General features: G+C 50.2%; 2 protein-coding genes across 2 annotated transcripts in view; both read left to right on the top strand.

Moving 5' to 3' along the window:
* LOC132364716 (mannan-binding lectin serine protease 1-like) overlaps positions 1 to 5269 on the top strand; it is a 39989-nt gene extending 34720 nt beyond the window's left edge. The window contains exons 9-10 of the mRNA XM_059920753.1: positions 647 to 721; positions 4248 to 5269. Of these exons, the coding sequence (XP_059776736.1) occupies positions 647 to 721; positions 4248 to 5131 (959 nt within the window). The 3' untranslated portion in view covers positions 5132 to 5269. The remainder of the gene's footprint in view (positions 1 to 646; positions 722 to 4247) is intronic.
* Positions 5270 to 8303: 3034 nt separating this feature from the next.
* LOC132364373 (mannan-binding lectin serine protease 1-like) lies at positions 8304 to 19043 on the top strand. Its single transcript, XM_059919972.1, has 7 exons — positions 8304 to 8496; positions 9965 to 10102; positions 13237 to 13350; positions 14222 to 14407; positions 16213 to 16280; positions 18291 to 18390; positions 18853 to 19043. Exons 1-7 carry the CDS (start codon positions 8304 to 8306, stop codon positions 19041 to 19043), a joined length of 990 nt encoding a protein of 329 aa, XP_059775955.1.
* Positions 19044 to 19850: the final 807 nt, after the last annotated feature.

Genomic DNA, 19850 nt, shown 5'->3' with positions numbered 1-19850 from the left:
CCTGCCTCAGGCCTGCACCCCGAGTTAGGCTGCATGACATCCCCGTACCCACACAGACATACAGCCTCTGGCAGAGAAGGAACCCTCAAGGAGATGTGAAGGCCAGTCAGTTCTGCTTCCACCACAGACTAGCATTAAGAAAATTCTCCTAATTTCTCAAAGCCTCCAAGTCCTCCTTCCAGAAGGGGAATAGTGGTAGTGCTCACAGAGCTAGCATAAGCCTCATGAGATGGTGGGCACAAGTGTGGTTTATGAAAGGGTTTGTTAAGTGGAGAAGCGGGGGCAGGGGAAGTGCGCCACAGAGAGCTGTGTGACTAATGATGAGAGGTGCCTTCCAGGGGCTGGGCGGGGCCTTGACAGGCAGGAGTCAGATTGCTCAGAGCCTTGGACACTGTACTGAAGAGCATCCTGTTTATTTTTGAGGCCAGTGGGGAGCTATTGTGATTTTGAGCAGAGATGAAACGATTCCCAGTTTAGAAACATGCTTCAAGTTGCAGACAGGACTGGCTCAGAGAGAACGGCATCAGAAAGACTCTTTGGAAGACTTGCAATGATCCACAACAGAGGAGTTAAAAACCCGGATCTATTTTCCATGTGTTATAAATCACCTATGTTCTTCTTCTTCAACCTTTTCTCCCTCTCCCAGATGTATATACGTGTTCTGCCCAAGGAGTCTGGATGAATGAAGTCCTGGGGAGAAGCCAGCCCACCTGCCTGCCAGGTACCTCACCCTCAAGTTCTCTGCCTCAAGGTCTCCCACGCCAGGCCCTCGGGCCACAGGTGCTCTGGCTGTTAATGGAGTAAGGGGTTGGGGGGGTCATGATGCTTCGATTGATTTTTAAGAGATAACGTCAGAAGGTCAAAGGTCAGAAAAGCCTAGCCTCACATCTTCTCAAACCAACCAGCCTCTATGTTCAACCTGTTCTGTCACACCAGGAGACTTCTTGCCTCTTCTCTCTGCAGTTCTGCACCCTTCCCACCAGGTTTTTCATCCCACACAGTTGGTGTTTGCACTGGCTGTGCACCAGGAAAAGTGAGAAAGTAGACACCTTGTCTTCAAGCACTCACTGTGTTTCAGAGGAGGTGGAAATCAGACAAATACCAAATGACCATAGGACAGAGCAACAAGTTCTTCCAAAGAGCAATGCGCTCAAGTCTTAGTGACTGCTACCTCCCCCAAGCCTGTCTACTGACCCCACTTTAAAACGAACAAAGAACGTAGTAGTAATAGGAAATGTCCCTGGCCATCACAGCTGCTACGAGTTCCCAGAGAAGGAAGAAATTCCTGCATGTAGTTGTCTGGGAGTAAAGGGATGGGGACTGGTTAGGAAGACTTCACTTAAGAGGGCTTTAAGTCTAAGAAAGAACGCAAAGAATTCGTGAGGAGCTGAAACAGGGGAAAGGCCAACCCGTCCACACTCCGCTGATCCCCATCATCTCAGGTAGGCTTAGCCAGGAGCACACCCAGGGGCCACGGCTGGAGAAGCCTCAGAGAAGATGGGGAATGGTGGCGCTCTGGCAAACTGGAGGCCAAACCCCCATTTTGCTAAAATACTAGGGGGGCCAAAGAAAACGGCACTGCAGGTGGATTCCATCCCGGGCAGCCATGTTGCGGTGTCTAGAAGGGGAGGAGGCACTGAGCTGGGAGTCATGGGCCCAGGTCTTGGTCCCACTTTTGTCTTTTCCTAATTGCAAGCTTTGGTAGATAACCTCACCTCTCTGGGGATAGAATTTCATACCTCAGAAGCAAGGGAGCAGGACCAGGTGATCCCTGACATTCTATGACTCTTAATGGTCATCGTCCTCTAGATTCATACAAAGCATCTTGGATACAATGAGTCATGAAATTCTTTTAACACCTGGTATTGAGCAGAACATCGTGTATCATTGGACCAGGCCAGAGAATTCTAAATTCTCCCCCACTAAAACACTGAGATTGAACCCAAAGGCAAGCCAGAATGGAGAAAGCCATTTCATCTGGCATCATAATATCCCACCTTTCCAAGGAAACTGTTAAGAAAATATTATTTGCCCCTTATTTTACACATGAGAAAACTAAGGATCAGGGAGGTGTAATGATTCATCCAGGGTTACCTACAAAAAGTTAGAGGTAGAACTGGAAGATGGACCCAAGACTTTTGATGTCGACACAAGCAATGCTGAGCCGTTCGTGACTGTGCCATCCTCATGAACCCAGAGTTCTCGAATATCACATTTCTGTTTTTAGGGCCCTCCCTCAGTACCTCCAGTCTTCTAGAGCCCAAATCTGACTTCAGCACAGCTGAAGATCTAGTATTTCAAGGTGAATCCTTTGCCTCAGGAAAGACTGGATGGAGAACGGTAGCAGCCTAAAAGAATGGCCCCATTTCAATGAGCACTCTCAAAGGCTTGCTGCATCATTCAACCTCTTGAAAGGACAAGAGCATATCAAGAAGAAAAACAGACTTTAGTGGAAAAAAATGAAGCCAGAGTCCAAAGAAACAGGCTCCATTTCTGGCTCTGCCACTAATGACTTTGAGTATGTCACTTGCCTTCTTTGAACCTCAAGTTTTCCATCTGTAAATTAGCTGTTCTCCAAGCTTCCCCCGCTCAGACACTCTGTGACCTGGAGTATGCCACTGGCACCTTCGTGGGAAAAAGGCACCATTCAGTGCTGGCTTTGCTGTGACCATGGACTGAGCCACAGACATGTCCCTCACCAGATGAGGGCCTATGAGCACTCAATGAGCTGTTTTGCAGGGCCAGTCACAGACCTGCCTGGAGAAGTCACTTTGTAGGCTGCTGCTTATAATTGGGAGTCTGGCCTTCAGCTCTGAAAGGCCTGCCACAGACAGTTAGCAAAAACCAGCTCACGTCTGGCCTGGGGTGAACAGCAGGGTGCCTCAGGATCACGTAAGAAGCATTTGGCATCCAGAAGAAGAGCATCTGAAAAGCATTAGGTTGCTGGAAGCCTGACCTCTCAGAGTTGCCAAGAAAACTCAAATGCTCCTTGGTCTTTAAAGGACTGCTGAAAGTATTCCAGGCCAAGGGGTGTAGCCTGGCAATTTGCAACCAGGAGGAGGTCCACGCTCATACCAGGCTTAGCCCCCAGACCTAAGCACCCTGCTGGGAGGGGCCCTTGGGAGCTTGTTCTTAGGCAGCGGGGGGCTGGTTCTGAAGACCCTCTGCTCATGGGCCAAAGGTGTTTGGCTACAGGAGGCTGGTGGTGCGTGTGCATGCTCGGGGTACAACTCGGTAGAACGAAGTTTGATCAGACCTTTCTTCTTTCCCTGAAGGTACTACAGGGTTCCCGGGTGCAATGATGGGTAGAGCAGAGCCTATGCATCATTGCTTGTAGATTATGCCACCTTTCCCTAACCTTGGATGCCCTGGGCATCCCTTCACATCATGTGTCCTTTAGGCCAGAGAAGAAAATCTTTATATGTAATGAGGCACTGTGGGATACAGGGATAAGACATTCACCTTAGAATCTAGTTAAGCCCTGCTACTCAACTTAATAGCAATGTGACTTTGGGCTAGTCATTTAACCTCTGGAGAGTTCTACTCACCTATAAAACGGGGGTGACCAGGGCAAATGAAATAAAAATCAAAGGAATTTGGAATTTTAAGGATCCTTGGAGATCATATTGACCAACTGCCTTATTTAGCAGATCAAAAATTGAAATCCAGAGAAGGAAATTTCCTTACCCAGAGTAACACAGGACAGAGGAGAGAAAAGCCAGTTCAAGGCCCCAGGTGTCTCAGTTCCCGGTCCAGTGTTTGCTGTGACCTGCTAGACAGTACTTTAATTTCCTTCCATCTCTCAAAGCCATTGACCTGTGGTTTTCAGAAGTTTTCTAAGTACCTACAGCATGGACCACATCTGGGTTCTGAGATGGCTTTCTAGGGAAGAAAGGGGCAAAGTGACCACTGCTAGAGATAGTCCTGGCTAAAGATGATCCAGGCCACAAGTGATCTTGGCTGGAATGGTTCAGGATGGTGAAGGCCCACATATAAAAAGGTCTGGTCCATAGACGGCCCTGGCTACAGAAGGGTCCAACTACAGATGGGCCAGACTAGAAAGACTTAGGCCAAAGATGACCCCACTCGGAGCTTCCCCAGGCTAGCATGGCTCTGTTATGTAGAGTAGGGTCCGTGGTGGCATAATCTACAGTGGGTGAGATGTGCATTTCTTTCAGAGGGTCTTTCCACCTGGCTGACCTGACCCATCTCTGTCTCTTGTCCCCGCCCCCTCCTTCTCTTTACAGTGTGTGGTCAGCCCTCCCGCTCCCTGCCAAACCTAGTCAAGCGGATCATCGGGGGCCGGAATGCAGAGCCCGGCCTCTTCCCATGGCAGGCCCTGATCGTGGTGGAGGACACCTCAAGGGTGCCCAATGACAAGTGGTTTGGGAGCGGGGCCCTGCTCTCTGAGTCCTGGATCCTCACGGCAGCCCACGTGCTGCGCTCCCAGCGCCGAGACAACACGGTGACACCGGTCTCCAAGGAGCACGTCACCGTCTACCTGGGTCTGCACGACGTGCGGGACAAATCGGAGGCTGTCAACAGCTCGGCCGCCCGAGTGGTGCTCCACCCGGACTTCGACATCCAGAACTACAACCACGACATCGCTCTGGTGCAGCTGCGGGAGCCCGTGCCCCTGGGGCCTCACATCATGCCCGTGTGCCTGCCGCGGCCCGAGCCCGAAGGCCCGGCACCCCACATGCTGGGGCTGGTAGCTGGTTGGGGCATCTCCAATCCTAACGTGACGGTGGACGAGATCATCAGCAGTGGCACGCGGACCTTGTCAGACGTCCTGCAGTACGTCAAGTTACCCGTGGTGCCGCACGCCGAGTGCAAGACTAGCTACGAGTCCCGGTCAGGCAACTACAGTGTCACAGAGAACATGTTCTGTGCCGGCTACTACGAGGGTGGCAAGGACACGTGCCTGGGGGACAGCGGCGGCGCCTTTGTCGTCCTCGACGACTCGAGCCAGCGCTGGGTGGCCCAAGGCCTGGTGTCCTGGGGGGGCCCCGAAGAATGTGGCAGCAAGCAGGTGTACGGGGTCTACACCAAGGTCTCCAACTACGTGGACTGGGTGTGGGGGCAGATAGGCTCCCCGCGGGGCCTGGGGGAGCTCCAGGTGGAGCGGTGAGCTGCCTGACGTCCTCGGGGCGCCTGCCCTGGCCAGCCCGAGCGAGGCTGCACCGCACGCTCCCAAACACGGCACGCTCCATGTTACTCACGTGACCGGTGGGATGGACCACGCTGCTCCCACCCTCCCAAGACAGCCCCTGGGACCCTGAGAGGCAGCAGTGTGGTACAGGAAAAAGGCCCTGCACAGGAGACCTGGGTCGCTGGCCCCGGCTGAGTCCCCTCCCCTCTCCAGGCCTCCTTCTCCCCGCAGTACAGTGAGGGAGCTAGACTGGGGCCAGTACCCCCCTACTCCTCTCCTGAGTGCTCACCCCAGGGGCCTCGTTCACTCCTAGTCATTTGTCAAACCCAGTGGTCCTGGTCTCACTCTTGGCGTAACTGAGCTTGGACCTGACTGTTAGAAAATGTTTCCTTGCCTTGAGCTAAGTCCGTGTATTCTCCCAGCTTTGCCCTCTGGGTACGTTCTAGCAGAAAACTCCTCAGGTTTGGGGAGACGGGGATGACACTTCGAGGCCCCTCTCTCCGAGTGTAATGCCTTGTGGTACTTTTGTCCCTGGGTTTTCTCTCCCAAAACTTCTTGCAGTCCAAGCCTTATCCCTTCTGTTCCCTGTTAAAGGAATTTCAAAGGACAAAGAGAAAGCTGGGGAGCTCTGTGGTGACTGGGGGGAGGAGAAGGGCAGCGGGAGACTCCCCAACCCCGTTAAATTCCTACCAACAACTCAGAACACATCACTGGGACCCATACGTCACTCCCGAATACCAGCTGACCACAGGGGTGTCCACACCTGACACTCCAGGCGAGCACGAAGCAACCTTCCAGCCTTGAAATGTGTCATCTGAAAAGGCTACCTGAGCCTCAGCCTCGGGCGTGAAGACTCAACTGGATTGTTTGGAGAAAGAGAAGGCTCACACCATGCTCTGCTGTACCTCTGGACAGGGAAACAGAAGAAGGAGGGCTCAGGACATAGGAGTGACCCAATCCCACCAGACTGCCCAGCGTGTCTGCGGTCTGAGCTCTACAGAGAACACACCCAGCGTGGATATCCAGAGGGATCCAGTCCTCCAGTTTCCAGGAGCCAGAGCCAAGAGAAGCAGGGACTTGCCCGTGAAAGACAGTGAGAAGAGAGGGAGAGCCCGGAGTCCTGGGTTCTAGCCCCAGCTCTGCCCCCAACTGGCTGTGTAACCTTTGACAAGTCACTTTCCCTCTCTGGGCCTCAGTTTCCCCATCTGTAAAAGGAAGGCATCAGATCCCCCTCGGGGTCCTTCCAGCTCCAGCGTTCGGTGCTTCCAATGCCAGCAGCCTCTCCCTGGCCCTCACGGGGCTGATCATCCTCCTTCTCCCCAGGCTCGCTCTCCTGGGGACTCTCCATCAGAGAAAGAAGAAGCCCTGAGAGGGATTCCAAGGGAGCAATTGGGAAGCGTCCACTTTTCCAATCGGGTCCTGGAAGCACACTCCTATGTGTATGAACAGTGCATGTAGAGGATACTGTATTTTGTATATTTTATATCACAAGCTTCACTCCTCTGTAAGTTTCCTCTGCACTCCGTTTCTCCCGTCAGGGGACTAAAGTGGAAATAAACCCTCTGTGGATAACCAACAGCCTTTGTTTTGGGGTTTGCTTATTGTTGATGTTTGTTTGTTTTGACTTTTTGAAGAAAACCTGGCCCCTCATTAAGACAAAATCTCTCCCATTGCAGGAAAAGTACAATTTTTGTCACCTGGACATCTTCCAAGTAAGGGTGATGAGGAATGGAGTTGGTTACGGACATGTGTCCTCTCAAAGGCTGCCCGTTCCATCACGGAAGTGCCTGCCATTTAATTCCTTGAGTTCAAAGAGCTCGAATGAGCATGCAAGGCAAGACCGTGTGCACCTAGGTCTCACACAGACAAAGGGAATTAGCGTCATTAGAGGAGTGGAGATGGCAGTACTTCGGGAACTTAAGGAGGGGGAGGTTCATACAGCTGAAGAGGATCTGGATAGCTTTCCAGAGAGGTTACAAAGAACGCACTGGGAGATGGGAGAGAAGGGGAGAGGGGACAAAGATCAGGCAGGAAAGTGTGCCCTGAGTAGAGTGGGGGCAGAGGGGATGAGGGGAAGGCGGACAGAGCCTCGAAGGTCATTCTGTGTTTGTGCTGTGTCCTGTAACCAGTGATTCTCTAGTTTGGGGTATATCAGCATCACCTGGGGTGCTTGTTAGGAATGCAGGTTCCTGGGTCTCACCCATGGGAAATTCTGAATCAGCAGGTTGGAGCGCGAGCAGCATGCTGTGAAGAGTGGAGGGGTGGGGGAGGGACCGAGCTAGAGAGAGCGGTTGGGAAACCGCAGCAACCATTCTGGAGAGAGGCGGTGAAAACCCCCGGGACCTAGGGCGTGCCACTGCAGATGTGGGCGTGCCACTGCAGATGTGGGCGTGACACTGCAGATGTGGGCGTGAGAGGGAGTTTGAAAACGTCTAAGTAGTGTATTGGGCAGGGCTTGGTGTAGAGGCATCGTGTGAAACAGTGCAGACACAGAGGTGTGGAGTGACACAAGCTAATCTGTCAGTGAGGGCTCCCCATACAATGCGCTCCTAGTTTGCCTTTGTTTGGGGTTTGTATCATAATGAAACTGTCATGCTTTTTACACTATTGAGAGCTAAAAGAATCTTACATTATGCCTTATACTTTATATGTAGCTGATTTCAAAGATTATCATGTCTTGTATTCTATTACATTTCAGAGTTTTACTTTCCTCTAGATATTTGGACTTTATGTTGTGACATATTGAGACACAGGTGTCATGAGGTTGCAGGGAGAGCACATTGTGACATTACTCTCTGCGTCTTCTGGTGACTTTTTTTACCAGTTTAGTGGCTGATTAAATACGGGTGTTGAAGAAGAGGGAGGCAACGAGGATGCAGTCCGTGCAGACGTTAACAGACATCTGGAATAACAAAGGGGAGACAGATGGGTGGTGAAGGGTGGAGACCGGGACTTGGGTTTTCTGTGCTTGAGGAGTTTATGTGCAATCCAGCTGGAGACGTAAGGATCAGTTCAGAGGAAAGGGCTGATTAGAGACACTGATCTGAAATTCATCAGGGTCTAAATGGTATGACGGCATGGGAGGAGATGGCATTATCTACAGGAAGAGAAAAGAAAAGGGGGCTGAGGACTCAAAAAGGGAAACACGAGCATGGACAGCATGGAGAGGAGAAGAGAAACCCCAAGAAAGAGACAAGAAAGAGGAATCAGAAACACAGGAAGAGAGGAGCTGCAGAAGCCAAGGAGGGAACGTGTCAAGAAGGATAAAGTGATCAACAGTGCAAATGACCCAGGACAGCCCAGAGGACGCTTCCAGGCTGGACTTCCCTGGGTGCTGGGACCCGGTCTCTACTGTCAACTCTGAGAGAGGATCCAGGGAGCAGGCCCGCGCTCATGCTGAAGTCCTTAACCCTCCCTCCCTCTTACTTTATCCTCCTCGTCCTTAATCCTCCTTCTCTTCCTCCTCCACCACCTCTTTCTTCTCCTGCTTCCTTCCCTCTTCTCTCTCTCTCTTTCCCCCTCCCTCCCACACCCTCCTTCCTTCTCTTTCTCTCTCCAGGCTTTCCCTAGGTTTTTATCTCTTTCCTGAGATAGCACACTGCCCTTACATCCTCCCTTCTCTGTGGTTTATATGCTCAGTTCTCCAGGTTTTGCTTCCTTGAAACCTACAAATCTTTTATTCTTACCACAGAGTCTGACTCTTCAAATGGGTTTGTATTTCCAGACTTTGGCTTCTGCTTTGCTCTTCCAAAAGTCAAAGCTGTATCCAGCCTCACCTAAAATAACAGATGCTCCAGCTTTAACAGCGGGCAGCCACAAGGCGAGGAGATTTCCTAGAGATGAAGAATACGTGAAATAAAATCTCAGAAATAGTGTTCTCCTATACATGTAAATATCATCTTTGAAGTTCCAGTTATGGGCCCAGAGTCATTCTATCTCCATCTATGATTACAGATCTATTAAATATTCAAATGGCCACTTTATGTCCAAGTTTGTGTGGAGCATGGCACTTTCTTCTTTTGAATCCACCTCCAAAGGACAGGGAAGGATGTGGATACAGGGTGTCAACTCCTCTTTCCAGAAGCTTGACTATGGAAGAGAGGAGAGGGAGAGACTGTGGAATGAATGAGAATCAGGGAAAATGGAAATTTAATTTTTAGGATGAGAGGTCTTGATCATGTTTTGGAGGCATAGACAAAGGAGAGATGCAAGACAGAGGAGATGAGTGCGAATCCTCAAAGCCAGGTCCCCAAAAGTTTGGAAGTGAGGAGATCCAAAGCCCAGAATTAGTTCTGAAGAGAAGAAAGTTTACAGAGGGAGCAGATGGAGAGGAGGATGTCTTTTGGTTTGGTTTGGTTTGGTTTTTCCATTAGTAGCAAGTTTTTCTACAAACTTTCCATGAAGTGATCTTTGGCAAATCTAGGCTTATAGCCAGCAGCTTAGCAACCCCAGCAGAGAAGGACCTTCTAGCAAAATTCCCAAGGCAGGCTTTCATTGGCCTGGCCAGGGTTACATTCCCATCTCTGAGCAATTGCTGTGACCAGAGTATAAGAGGCTTTCATTAGTCAGGTCTGGGTCACATTCCTACCCCTAGAACCAGAGGTAAGATCATTGCAACTCAGGCTATATGGACAAGAAATGGGGGAAGAGTGGGCCCCAGAGGAAAATTGGGATGCTGTTACTGAAAGGAGCAATGGATGCTGGGAAATCAAAAATAACAGATGTTCCTAACAGAGGGTGATGTGCTAGTAGCTCTGGCAAAGGGCAAGATGGAGCCCAGAGTGTGATCTGTCCTCCCTCCCTTGGCTGCAGTGTGTGGGATCCCCAAGTTCTCCCGGAATCTGATGGCCAGGATCTTCAATGGACGCCCAGCCCAGAAGGGCACCACCCCATGGATTGCCATGCTGTCGCACCTGAATGGGCAGCCCTTCTGCGGGGGCTCCCTTTTAGGTAAGGAGAAGGTGGAAGGGGTGGGGAACCCAGGATTAGAGGGTAGGGTAGAAGGAAAGGGACCTGACCCTCTTCCTGGAGACTGACAAGATTTCTTCACTGAGAATCTTCCACAGTAGTAGCGGGACCCAGAAGTACAAAGTGGTAGAAAGAAACCTTAGCTGGAGCCAGGAGACATGTGTTCTGTTCTAGCTGGCTCCTTCAGCCAACAACACTTCCCGAGCCCTGGTCACTCTCTGGCACTGAGAAGGGTGAGGGAGTCAGACCCTTAAACATGGATTACAACACAAGGCACTTACATGCGGCTCAAAGTGATGGTGTGCCAGCGCCATGGGACCAGGGGGAACCAGGAAACCCACCCTGGAGGAGTCAGAGAAGGGAGATTTACAAAGCTTTGAATGCCATGCTTGGGAATTTAGATCTTATCTTGAATGCTGCTCCAGGTTTATAAGCACGTTCTGGAAAGTTCTCTCCTGAGACAGCATGGATTGAAAGAAGGGTGAATCTGGAAGCCAAGAGTCCAGTGAGGCAGCTATAGTGCAATAGTGGGGAGGGAAGTCATTAGCCTCAGAAAAAGGACAGGGGATGAGGAATAGAAACGAGGCAGATTCAAAGCCATTGAGAAACAGAATTGTCAGAATTTTGTAATGGACTGAACGTAATTGGGAGTGGGAGCAAAGGCAGGGAAGAAATGATTGATGGCCCTTCCTGCCTGTTTAGTCCAAATGATCTAAGGTCCATCCCAGCTCTGACATCATAATAAAAATTAATAGCAATCTAGAGTCCCCCTGACCCTATCACAGAGGAAGAAGGCATGGATGGGTCCACTTCTGCCTGGGCAGCTCCGGGGCTGCCGGTCTCGCCTCGCCCTGACCCACCCTCCTCCTCCAGGGTACACTCAGGTGAGGACAGCTCCCAGACGGGGATCCCCGAGGGGAGGCGCAGGCTCTGGTGAGACTGCAGTCTGGACATCCTGAGATATGTGAGATGGTGACCCAGCAGAGGGTCTGATCCTTATATTCCCACAAACACAAAGATGAGTGGTCTCACCCTATGGGGCCTCCCAAAGGGGCACAGAGAGTGAGCACAGGTTAAAGGGGAGCCCAGTGGGGAGCAGGCAGGGGAGAGGACCAAGAATGAGAAGGGGCAGAGAGACAGAGAGAGGGGTTAGAAGGACAAGGACAAAGACAGAGAAAGAGACAGAGAGACAGAGGGCGTATGAGAGAACTAGAGAGGGAAGGGAAGAGAAATTAAGGGGAAAATGAAAGGAAGCAAATACAACCAGAGGAAGAGAAACTGGTGGGGCATGAGACGAGACAGAGAGAGAGAATTGTGAAAGGCATAGAAAAGCAGGGAGGACCCAGAAAAGAAAGCATCAGAAGAGAAGCAGAGAGAGGGGAGGAGCCGGCAGGGAGAGCAGAAGGGAGCAAAGACATTTCTGGTTTTCTTAGAATGTAAGTAAATAGATGGATTACTGCCCACGGTTTTAAGAGTTAGATTCGTTTTCTGAAGCCTTGAGTGTTTCAGTTCAATGATGTTCAGCACTCACTTGTGTCTACTGAGTGTTTATTCCCACTTCTCTACCCTCAGCCAAGTTACAAGATCTGACTTACTCAGCCCTCCCCACAGCTCTCCTTGTCTAGAATCTCTGTCCTCCTCTGTTGTCTAGTTTTTTAGAGGGAGGGAAAGGCAGGAGAGGGCAGAGGCAGCGGGGAAGGAGCTGAGGGACAGACAGGAAGCTCCCGCTCAGTGCCCACCCTAAAGCCTGGGTTCTGGCTCAGGGACTCAGTATTTGCAGAGCTGCGAGGCAAAGCCACGTCTTTGGACTCACCACTGCATACCCTAGGTTCATCTAAATGGCCCAGAACCCCACTCCAAGGCACGCTCCCTAATCTGGGTACCTCATCCCACTTTACCCACCTGGAAAATTAGCCAACAGCCCCTGGCTGTGGACAGGTATCAAAAATGCCACCAGGGAAAAGAGGGCGGCCTGTGCGGAGCTCTATCCAGAAGCCAGTAGCCAGAGAACATAGCTGCTCCTGAGAGGGCCCAGGGGAGCCTGGGACCTGCTCCAGAAAGGGACTCTGCCCTGGACTCTGTACTTGGCCCTGATACCCCACCCCAAAGCCCTGGTGCCTTTCTTTCTGCTTGGCTCAACCCAGCATGTCTCTGGGCTCAGCTATTTATGGGTTTGTCACCTGTTCCACCTTAAGGATGAACCGAAGCCTGACCCTATATTGAGCAAAGGGCAGGAACCTGTCCATCAAGGGAAAGAGACAGCCAAGATGCAAGAGATGTGCTCAGCTGACCATCAGGAGACCCAGGGTCTGGCCCTGGCCCTGCCACCAACCTGCAGAGTTGCCCTAGACATCCTTGCTCTCCTCCAGGCCTCAGAATCCATGTCTATAAAATGAGAGGTTTGGATCAGAGCAGTGGTTCTCAGCCCTGGGGGCAGTAGAATCATCTGGGGGCACCTTTAAAGTGTATTTGTACCTGCGCCTCACTCCCATGACATAGATGGTCTGGCTTCAGGCCCAGGTACTATTTTTGGTGATTTGTTTGCTTGTTTGTTTTTAATTCCCCGGGTGATTCTAAATGTGCACCCAAAATTGAGAAGAACCACGTACAACAATGCTTTCCAAACTTTAATATGCATAGAAATTACTTGGAGATCTTATTAAAATCCTCAGATTTTACTACTGAATGCAGATTCTGATTCAGTAGACATATGGTGGGGCCTCAGAGTCTGCATTTCCAGGAAGCTCCCAGGTGAGGTTGAGGCTACTGGTCCAGGGACCACACCTTGAGCAGCAAGGCCTGAGGGGCAGCCAGTGAGCAAGAAGTTTCTTGTGGACACCTTGGGCTGTCCGGAGCTCACCAACCCCATGGGTTTAAGGGAGACCTGAAATCATCTTTAAAACATTCAGTTTTGGCCTAGGTTGGATAAGGCAGATGAAATCACAGATTCGACTCCCCATTTTCAGATTAGGATCATATGAGTTTCTGCCTTGGGGCTGTGAAATGCAAGGGAGAGGGGTGCCATGGAGAGGAGAGGTCTGAAAGCCCTCAGCTTGAGACTGTGGGAAGCAGGATGGGGCCGTGAGGACAGAGTGTGTGTACAATTCTGTTCTCAGGCTCCAAATGGATTGTGACCGTGGCTCACTGCCTTCACCAACTGCTGGATTCAGAGGAGGCAACCCTACATGGCTTGGACTTGCTCAGCCCCTCTGCCTTCAAAATCATCATGGGTGAGTGCGGAGCAAGGTGATTCCTGCAGCCAGCTGTGGTTCTGGGGATGGGGTGTGTCCACTCACTCACTCAATCATCAGGGAAGGTGCCTGGGATGAAGGAAGAGTCAGGACTGGAGGCCAGGGACCTGCATCTAAGCCCAAGGCTGTGATTCTCAGGTGGTGGGACCATGAGCAGGTCACTGAAGGTGAAGCCTCAGTTTTTATAGTAAAGAGCCCCATCTGGATAATTTCCAAAAATGCTTCAGGCTTCTGTGAATCCATGGTTTCAAGTGGATCATACACAAACAATCCAAGCTTCCCCTCTCCTTTGTAAAATCAAGACCACCAGCTGATTCAGTTTAGTTCACCACATATTTTATGTCCTGACACTATGCCAGGATCTAACTACACAAGTTCCTGCCCACAGGGACTTAGAGTCTAATGAAGGAATAGAATATGAGCACAGAGACCTCGAATATAAAGTAGGAAGCAGTAAGTTCTATAGGAGAGGAACAGATAAAGGGCATGGGAGTTCGTAGGGAAGAGATTTCTAATTGAAGAATCTAACTCAAGACTCTGAGAGGTTTCATGGAGGGAGGCAACACATGACCCAGGCAAGGAAGGCTTGGACATATGGCAATGGGCACTGGAATGAGTATTATAAGGCAATGGGATCAGATCATGAAGAAAGACAGAGGTCAGAGCCATGAGAATATGTGGAGAAGGGCAGGTAGGATGGGATGCCTTGAAAAAGGTAGATGAAGGGCAGTATAAGGGTTAAGGCTGGGAACATGGGCTGAATGGGACAGGGGCTGACAGGAAACAAGGTGTGACCTTATCCTCTAAGCTTGCATTGCCCTCATGCCTCACATGCCTTCTTCTTGCCCAGGCAAGCATTGGAGGTACCGGTCAGATGAGAATGAACAGAGTCTCAACGTCAAACAAATCTTCCTCCATCCCCTGTATAACCCCAACACATTTGAGAATGACATGGCTCTGGTGGAGCTGTTGAAGAGCCCGGTGCTAAATGACTTTGTGATGCCCATCTGTCTGCCCCAGGGGCCATCGCAGGAAGGTACCACCCCCACCTGTGATTCCACCTCTGCAGAGCACCTGGTGCCTCCATAGAGCCTTCTTCTCCAGCATTGCTCGGGCTCTGGTGCCAACTGAGCCAGCTGACCATGTCTGTGTGATTCCTCAGCTGCCTCCCCTAAAACAGCTGAGTCAAAACTGGTTCCAAGGTAAACAGGCAGGCTTGATCAGTACTGCAAGCACTATATCAGTTCAGGGTCCAGATAGGAAAACAGAAACCAGACCAGTTATTATATCACAGAGAATTTAATATAGGGTATTGGAGGACTGGAGAAGTAAAGGGGGATGCTGAGATAATAGAGATAGCACTTGCAGGAAGAAACCACCACTCCTGGGGCTGGAGAAACAAAGAGAAGAAGTTGGAGATATAGAACCTAGAAGCTTGACAGGGGCCTGTGAAGCAGGAACTCAGACGCTGCAAAAGAGGCCCTGTGCTGATGGTGCCAGGGAGAATAGCTGGAACCAGCCGCCGCTGCTGGGGTGAGGAACCGTTGCTAGGGTGATGCCAACAGGAATGGCAAGCCTTCCTGGAAGTGCCCCCTATTTTCAGGAACGCCCCTGACAAAGCAGATCTGCCATTTCAGAGTCTCATTCGCAGCATCACAAAGCAGAGCGTAGAAGGGTACGTTTGGAGCTGAGAGACAATAGCTTAATCACCAGCACAGGCTCAAATCCCCATGCTGCCATTTCCTAGTTGGGTGACCTCGAGGAAGTTGCCTAACCTCAAGGACCTTCCCTCTACACTGGGGATAATATCCCATGGGTGGTTGTGATGTTTAAATGAAATAATAATCAAACATATCCAATATAGAGTGAGAGTCCAACCCAGGGCAGTTGGCTTTTGTTTCATCCTGTTCTAAATTCAGTGGTGCCATGTCACAGATAACCTCCTTTAGTTCAAAGAAGTTATTTTTTAAAATGGCTGAATGGAACCTGAGAAGTATTCAGGGGAAGTAAGCCAACAGGAAAGGTACAGGTATGGCTCTGATTCATCAGATGCCATGCGCCTACCATGTGCCACTTGATTTACATTAATTAATTTATGTACTACTTATAAAAACCTTGTGAGGTGGTATTGTCCCATTTTCCAGATGAGAAAACAGGCTCAGCAAGGTACAGTGACTTACCCGAGATTCAGCTGGTAAGAAGTAGATCTGGGGATAGAATTCAGATCTTCCAACTTAAAGCCCAATGTTGTTTTCAGTATCCAGGCTCTTTTACAAATGAAGAGATAAGTGTTCTATCAGTGCTCAACCCATTTCCACACTGCCTCGAGATCTGCCAAGTTCATAGACTTCTAGAATATCAGAGCTGGGAGAGGTTTTAGAGAATACCAAGTCCAGCCTCTTCATTTTATGGATGGAGAAACTGAGGCTCAGAAGGGGAGGGAACATAGCATATTGTGGACTAAGCTGGACTTTGTATTTATTCAGTTATTTATTGAGCACCTACTATGTGTCAGCACTGCTGTAGGCATGGCGATACAGCGCCGAATAAGATAGATGAGATTACTGCTCTCATGGAGTCTAGGTTCCAAGCTAGTTGGGAGTGGGAGAGAACAGGCAACAAAACAAATAAACCAGCTAACGTCTCATAGAAACAAATGCCTAAACCTCTGTCGTGGGTAACCTCCAACCCAGCAGTCTTCCTCCCCACCATGCTGCCATTCTCTGAGGGGGCAAACTCAGCCCTTCCTCCACAGGCAGAGGATGATGGGGCTGCAAGATGCCACCCTCTGAAAACCCCACAGACAGCCTCTCTGCTCTCACTGTGTCTTCTCTCCTCCAGGGGCCATGGTCATCGTCAGTGGCTGGGGGAAGCAGTTCTTGCAAAGGTTCCCAGAGACCCTGATGGAGGTGAAGTTCAATGTATACCCTTCAGAGGGTGACACCTCTGCCCTGCATTAGACCTTTCTGCACCATAGTGCCCCTTAGGGGGTTAGAGGCTTCGGCAGGTGGTGGGTGAGAGAGGTACCAGGGGCCCAAACTCACCTTCAAAGTTAAATGAGACTGAATCCCAACTAGTTTGATCTGTTTGTTCTACATGTCATAGGGCTCTAGTCTCTAAACATTGCTTAATGTTTCTGTAGCTTATTAAAGTCTCAATTTATGGAAATTCTTCCAGAAAACAGCCGGCTTGGACACCCCCAAAGGTGATCCATCTATATACATCATGAAGATTCACATAACAGAGTAACCAAGAATGGGTCAAGGAATGGGCCTTGAGAGCTGCAGTCCTTGCAGCAATGAACTTGACTGTTGCATTTAGAAGTTTACATTCTTGTCATATCAGAAAAGAACACTGAACCAGGAGTAAGGAGCCATGGCTCCAAGTCCTGGCTCCTAGTAACCTGCTGCGAGATCTTAAACGAGTCATCTTGCCTCTCTAGACCGCAGTGTAGTTATCTCAAGCTGCAAAGTCAGGGACAACACTAGGTGTCCTCCAGTAGCTGCCTGGCTCGGACATTACCAGGTTCTACGACTGCCACAGCTAGTCTCTAAACCCTTCAACATGCATTATTTTAGCGTACTTTAAAATTCTGGATTGGCAACAGCAATTTAGCCCTTCAATCATTAACTCTAGAGTGTATATTTGGTGCCTCCCGTGTACCAGACATTGTATTAACTACTAGGTATGCTGGGAGGTAAGACGACAGATCTGGCCCCTGGCCTCCTTGGGCTTACAGTCAGGTGGGATAGACAGAAAGTAGTTATCAGTGTGATCAGTGGAATGAGGAAGAGGTGCAGGATGCTCCGGAATGTACAGCAGGGGCCCTGACCTTGTCTTAGGGGCACAGAAGGGCTTCCCAGAGGAAGTGACACTTAAATGATGCACGAGCGATGGAGAGAGGTCAGTCAGGCACTCAACAGCTTGCCGAGGACATGTGCTCACGACCACCCTGCCTGACTTCCTCTCCCCACTTCTCTGGGAAGGCCATGGCCCCAAAGAGACCTGAATGCCTCTGGTCCCCTCCCAGCAAGGGCCAACAGGAGTTGTGCTTTTGGGGGCGGTGTGACCCATTCAGTTCTTGGTTTGGCTGAATGAGACTCATATGTTTCCTCTTTTTATTCTAGATGTCCATTCCAACGTTTACCCCCAAGCTGAATCAAGGGCAATAATAATCACAATACCTTACTTTATGTATCAATGTATCACCTCAATTCAAAATAACATTTCCTGAGTACTGACCACGTTCCAAGCTATGTGAGATAGAAATGCACAACATACAGACCGAGTGTCTGGAGGCTCACACTGTGGTGGGGGAGAACGTAAGTGAATGCTTGCTGCAAAGTGAGCCTCACTAACCCTACACCACCTACTATTTATGCAGTGTTTGTAGTTTACAGAATATCTGCTCATTCATCTCCTCTTTGCGCAACAACTCTATGTGATTAGTATGTCAAATATTGTGACTCCCATTATTCGGATAAGGAAACAGAGTCTCAGAGATCTGAGAAAACGGTGATGAAGGCTACGTGCCCCAGGTCCCACAACCAATAATGGGAAGAGTGATGAAAAGAAGACTGCCCATAGGTTTTGCATACACTGCCATATTTGAGATAATACATGTGCTAGGAAAGTATTATTATCTCCATTTTACAGATGAGAAAACTGAGGCCCAGAAAGGGCAAATGACCTGCGCAAGGTCACACAGCAAGTTCATGACCAAGACTGTACCAGAACATGGATCTCCTGATTCTGCATTCAGTGTTCCTTCACCTGTACCATAGGTAGTTTGTGAGGCCAGGCCTAAGGCAGACCCAGGCTCATCCAGGAAGGGGATGGGGATGAGTCAGCTCTAGAGGTGTCAGAGCAGCAGGGCTCCTCAGCCAGGGGTGGGGACCGACAGTGGCCTTGTGTTCCAGATCGAAATCCCAGTTGTTGACCACCGCATCTGCCAGGAGGCCTATACCCCACTGAAGAGGAAAGTGACCAGAGACATGATCTGTGCTGGGGAGAAGGAAGGTAAGTCAAGAGGCCGACGTACAACAGGGCACCACCAGCCAGGGAGGGGAGCCGAGCCTGGCAGTGGAAGGACTAGAGACCTTGGAGCTGGCAGGTTGAGTAGCGGCGTAAAGGGAGGAGTGAGGCGGGGGAGAGGGAGGACGGTCATGAGAGGAAGGATTCCACTGAAGAAGCTGCATCGGAGAGAAGGGGGCTAAGTAAGGAATTTCCATAATTCCTTTCTCCCAGCCCAGCTCTTGCCTTATGAAATGAGAGAGTCCTAACCTGCACTTATTAAAATCACTGAGGTCTGAGGAGGTCTGACCCACAACAGCTGAGAGTCCAGGTCTGGGTCCAATGGTCTACTGCGCCCCCTGGTGCCTGATTCTCTGAACTACAAGGCAGTTGTAGTAGAGAAAGCAGCTTCTCTGGATTTGGGGCTAGGGAAGGAGACACTTTAACCTGCCTCACTTCTTCCTCTAGGCGGGAAGGATGCCTGTGCGGGTGACTCTGGAGGGCCCATGGCGACCTTGGATACAGAAAGAGGCCAATGGTACCTAGTGGGCACGGTGTCCTGGGGTGTGGACTGCGGAAAGAAGGACCGTTACGGAGTGTATTCCTACATCTTCCACAACAAGGACTGGATACAGAGGGTCACCGGAATGAGGAATTGAATTCGGTTCCTCACCTGTCCATGGTCAGTCAGCAGCAGAGGATAGTTATCTGATGCAAGATGCCCCTTGCCCTACACGCACCTCATTCGGCCCATCTATTACTGGCCAATAAAGGGGGCATCTCAGCCCCCTTCTCACTCTCTTTAAAGAAGCAGAGTAGCAGGGTGGTCAGAATCCAGGTTGTATCACCTACTAGCTTTGTAACACTGGGCAGGTGACTTCACCTCTTGGAGCCTCAGTTTCTTTGTCCGTATTATGGAAATGGCATACCTTACCTACCTCATAAAAGTCTGATGAGGATCAAATTTAGTTAATATACATATAGCACGTAGCACAGTGCAGGCATAAACTAAGTGCTCAATAAATATGACTTAGCAGAAGGCCAGTGTGTCTACTAGGCACACTACGTTCTCTTACAAATCCTGGCTGGGCCTTAGGGCTGATCAGTGTGCCCTGCTCCCCTCAACCTTGACCATCTCCTTCACCTGCCCCCGAATGCTCCATGCTTCTTTGCTACCATGCATTTCCCAACCCCAATCCCCACCCCTCCCCATAAAAAGATAAAAGAGACAATGTTCTTAGTCTATGGCATGTCCCATAGTGATGCACTTACGACCATGAGCTGGATACCAAACTGTGAGAGTGCCTGAGAGAAGCAGGCACTCTCACAGGGTGGGGAGACTGGGAATGGTGAATTAGGAAGTCAGACACCAGGTTCTAGAACCAACTCTGCCCCCAGCTCCCTGTGACTCTATGCAACTCCCTTCCCCTCATCCCAAAGGACCCTCCCAGCTCTGACAATCTAGG

Source organism: Balaenoptera ricei, chromosome 4 (genome assembly GCF_028023285.1).
Source record: "Balaenoptera ricei isolate mBalRic1 chromosome 4, mBalRic1.hap2, whole genome shotgun sequence".
In the NCBI taxonomy this organism is placed as follows: domain Eukaryota; kingdom Metazoa; phylum Chordata; class Mammalia; order Artiodactyla; family Balaenopteridae; genus Balaenoptera; species Balaenoptera ricei.
The sequence above is the reverse complement of the archived record's forward strand: the minus strand, read 5'-3'. Positions and strand labels throughout refer to the sequence as shown.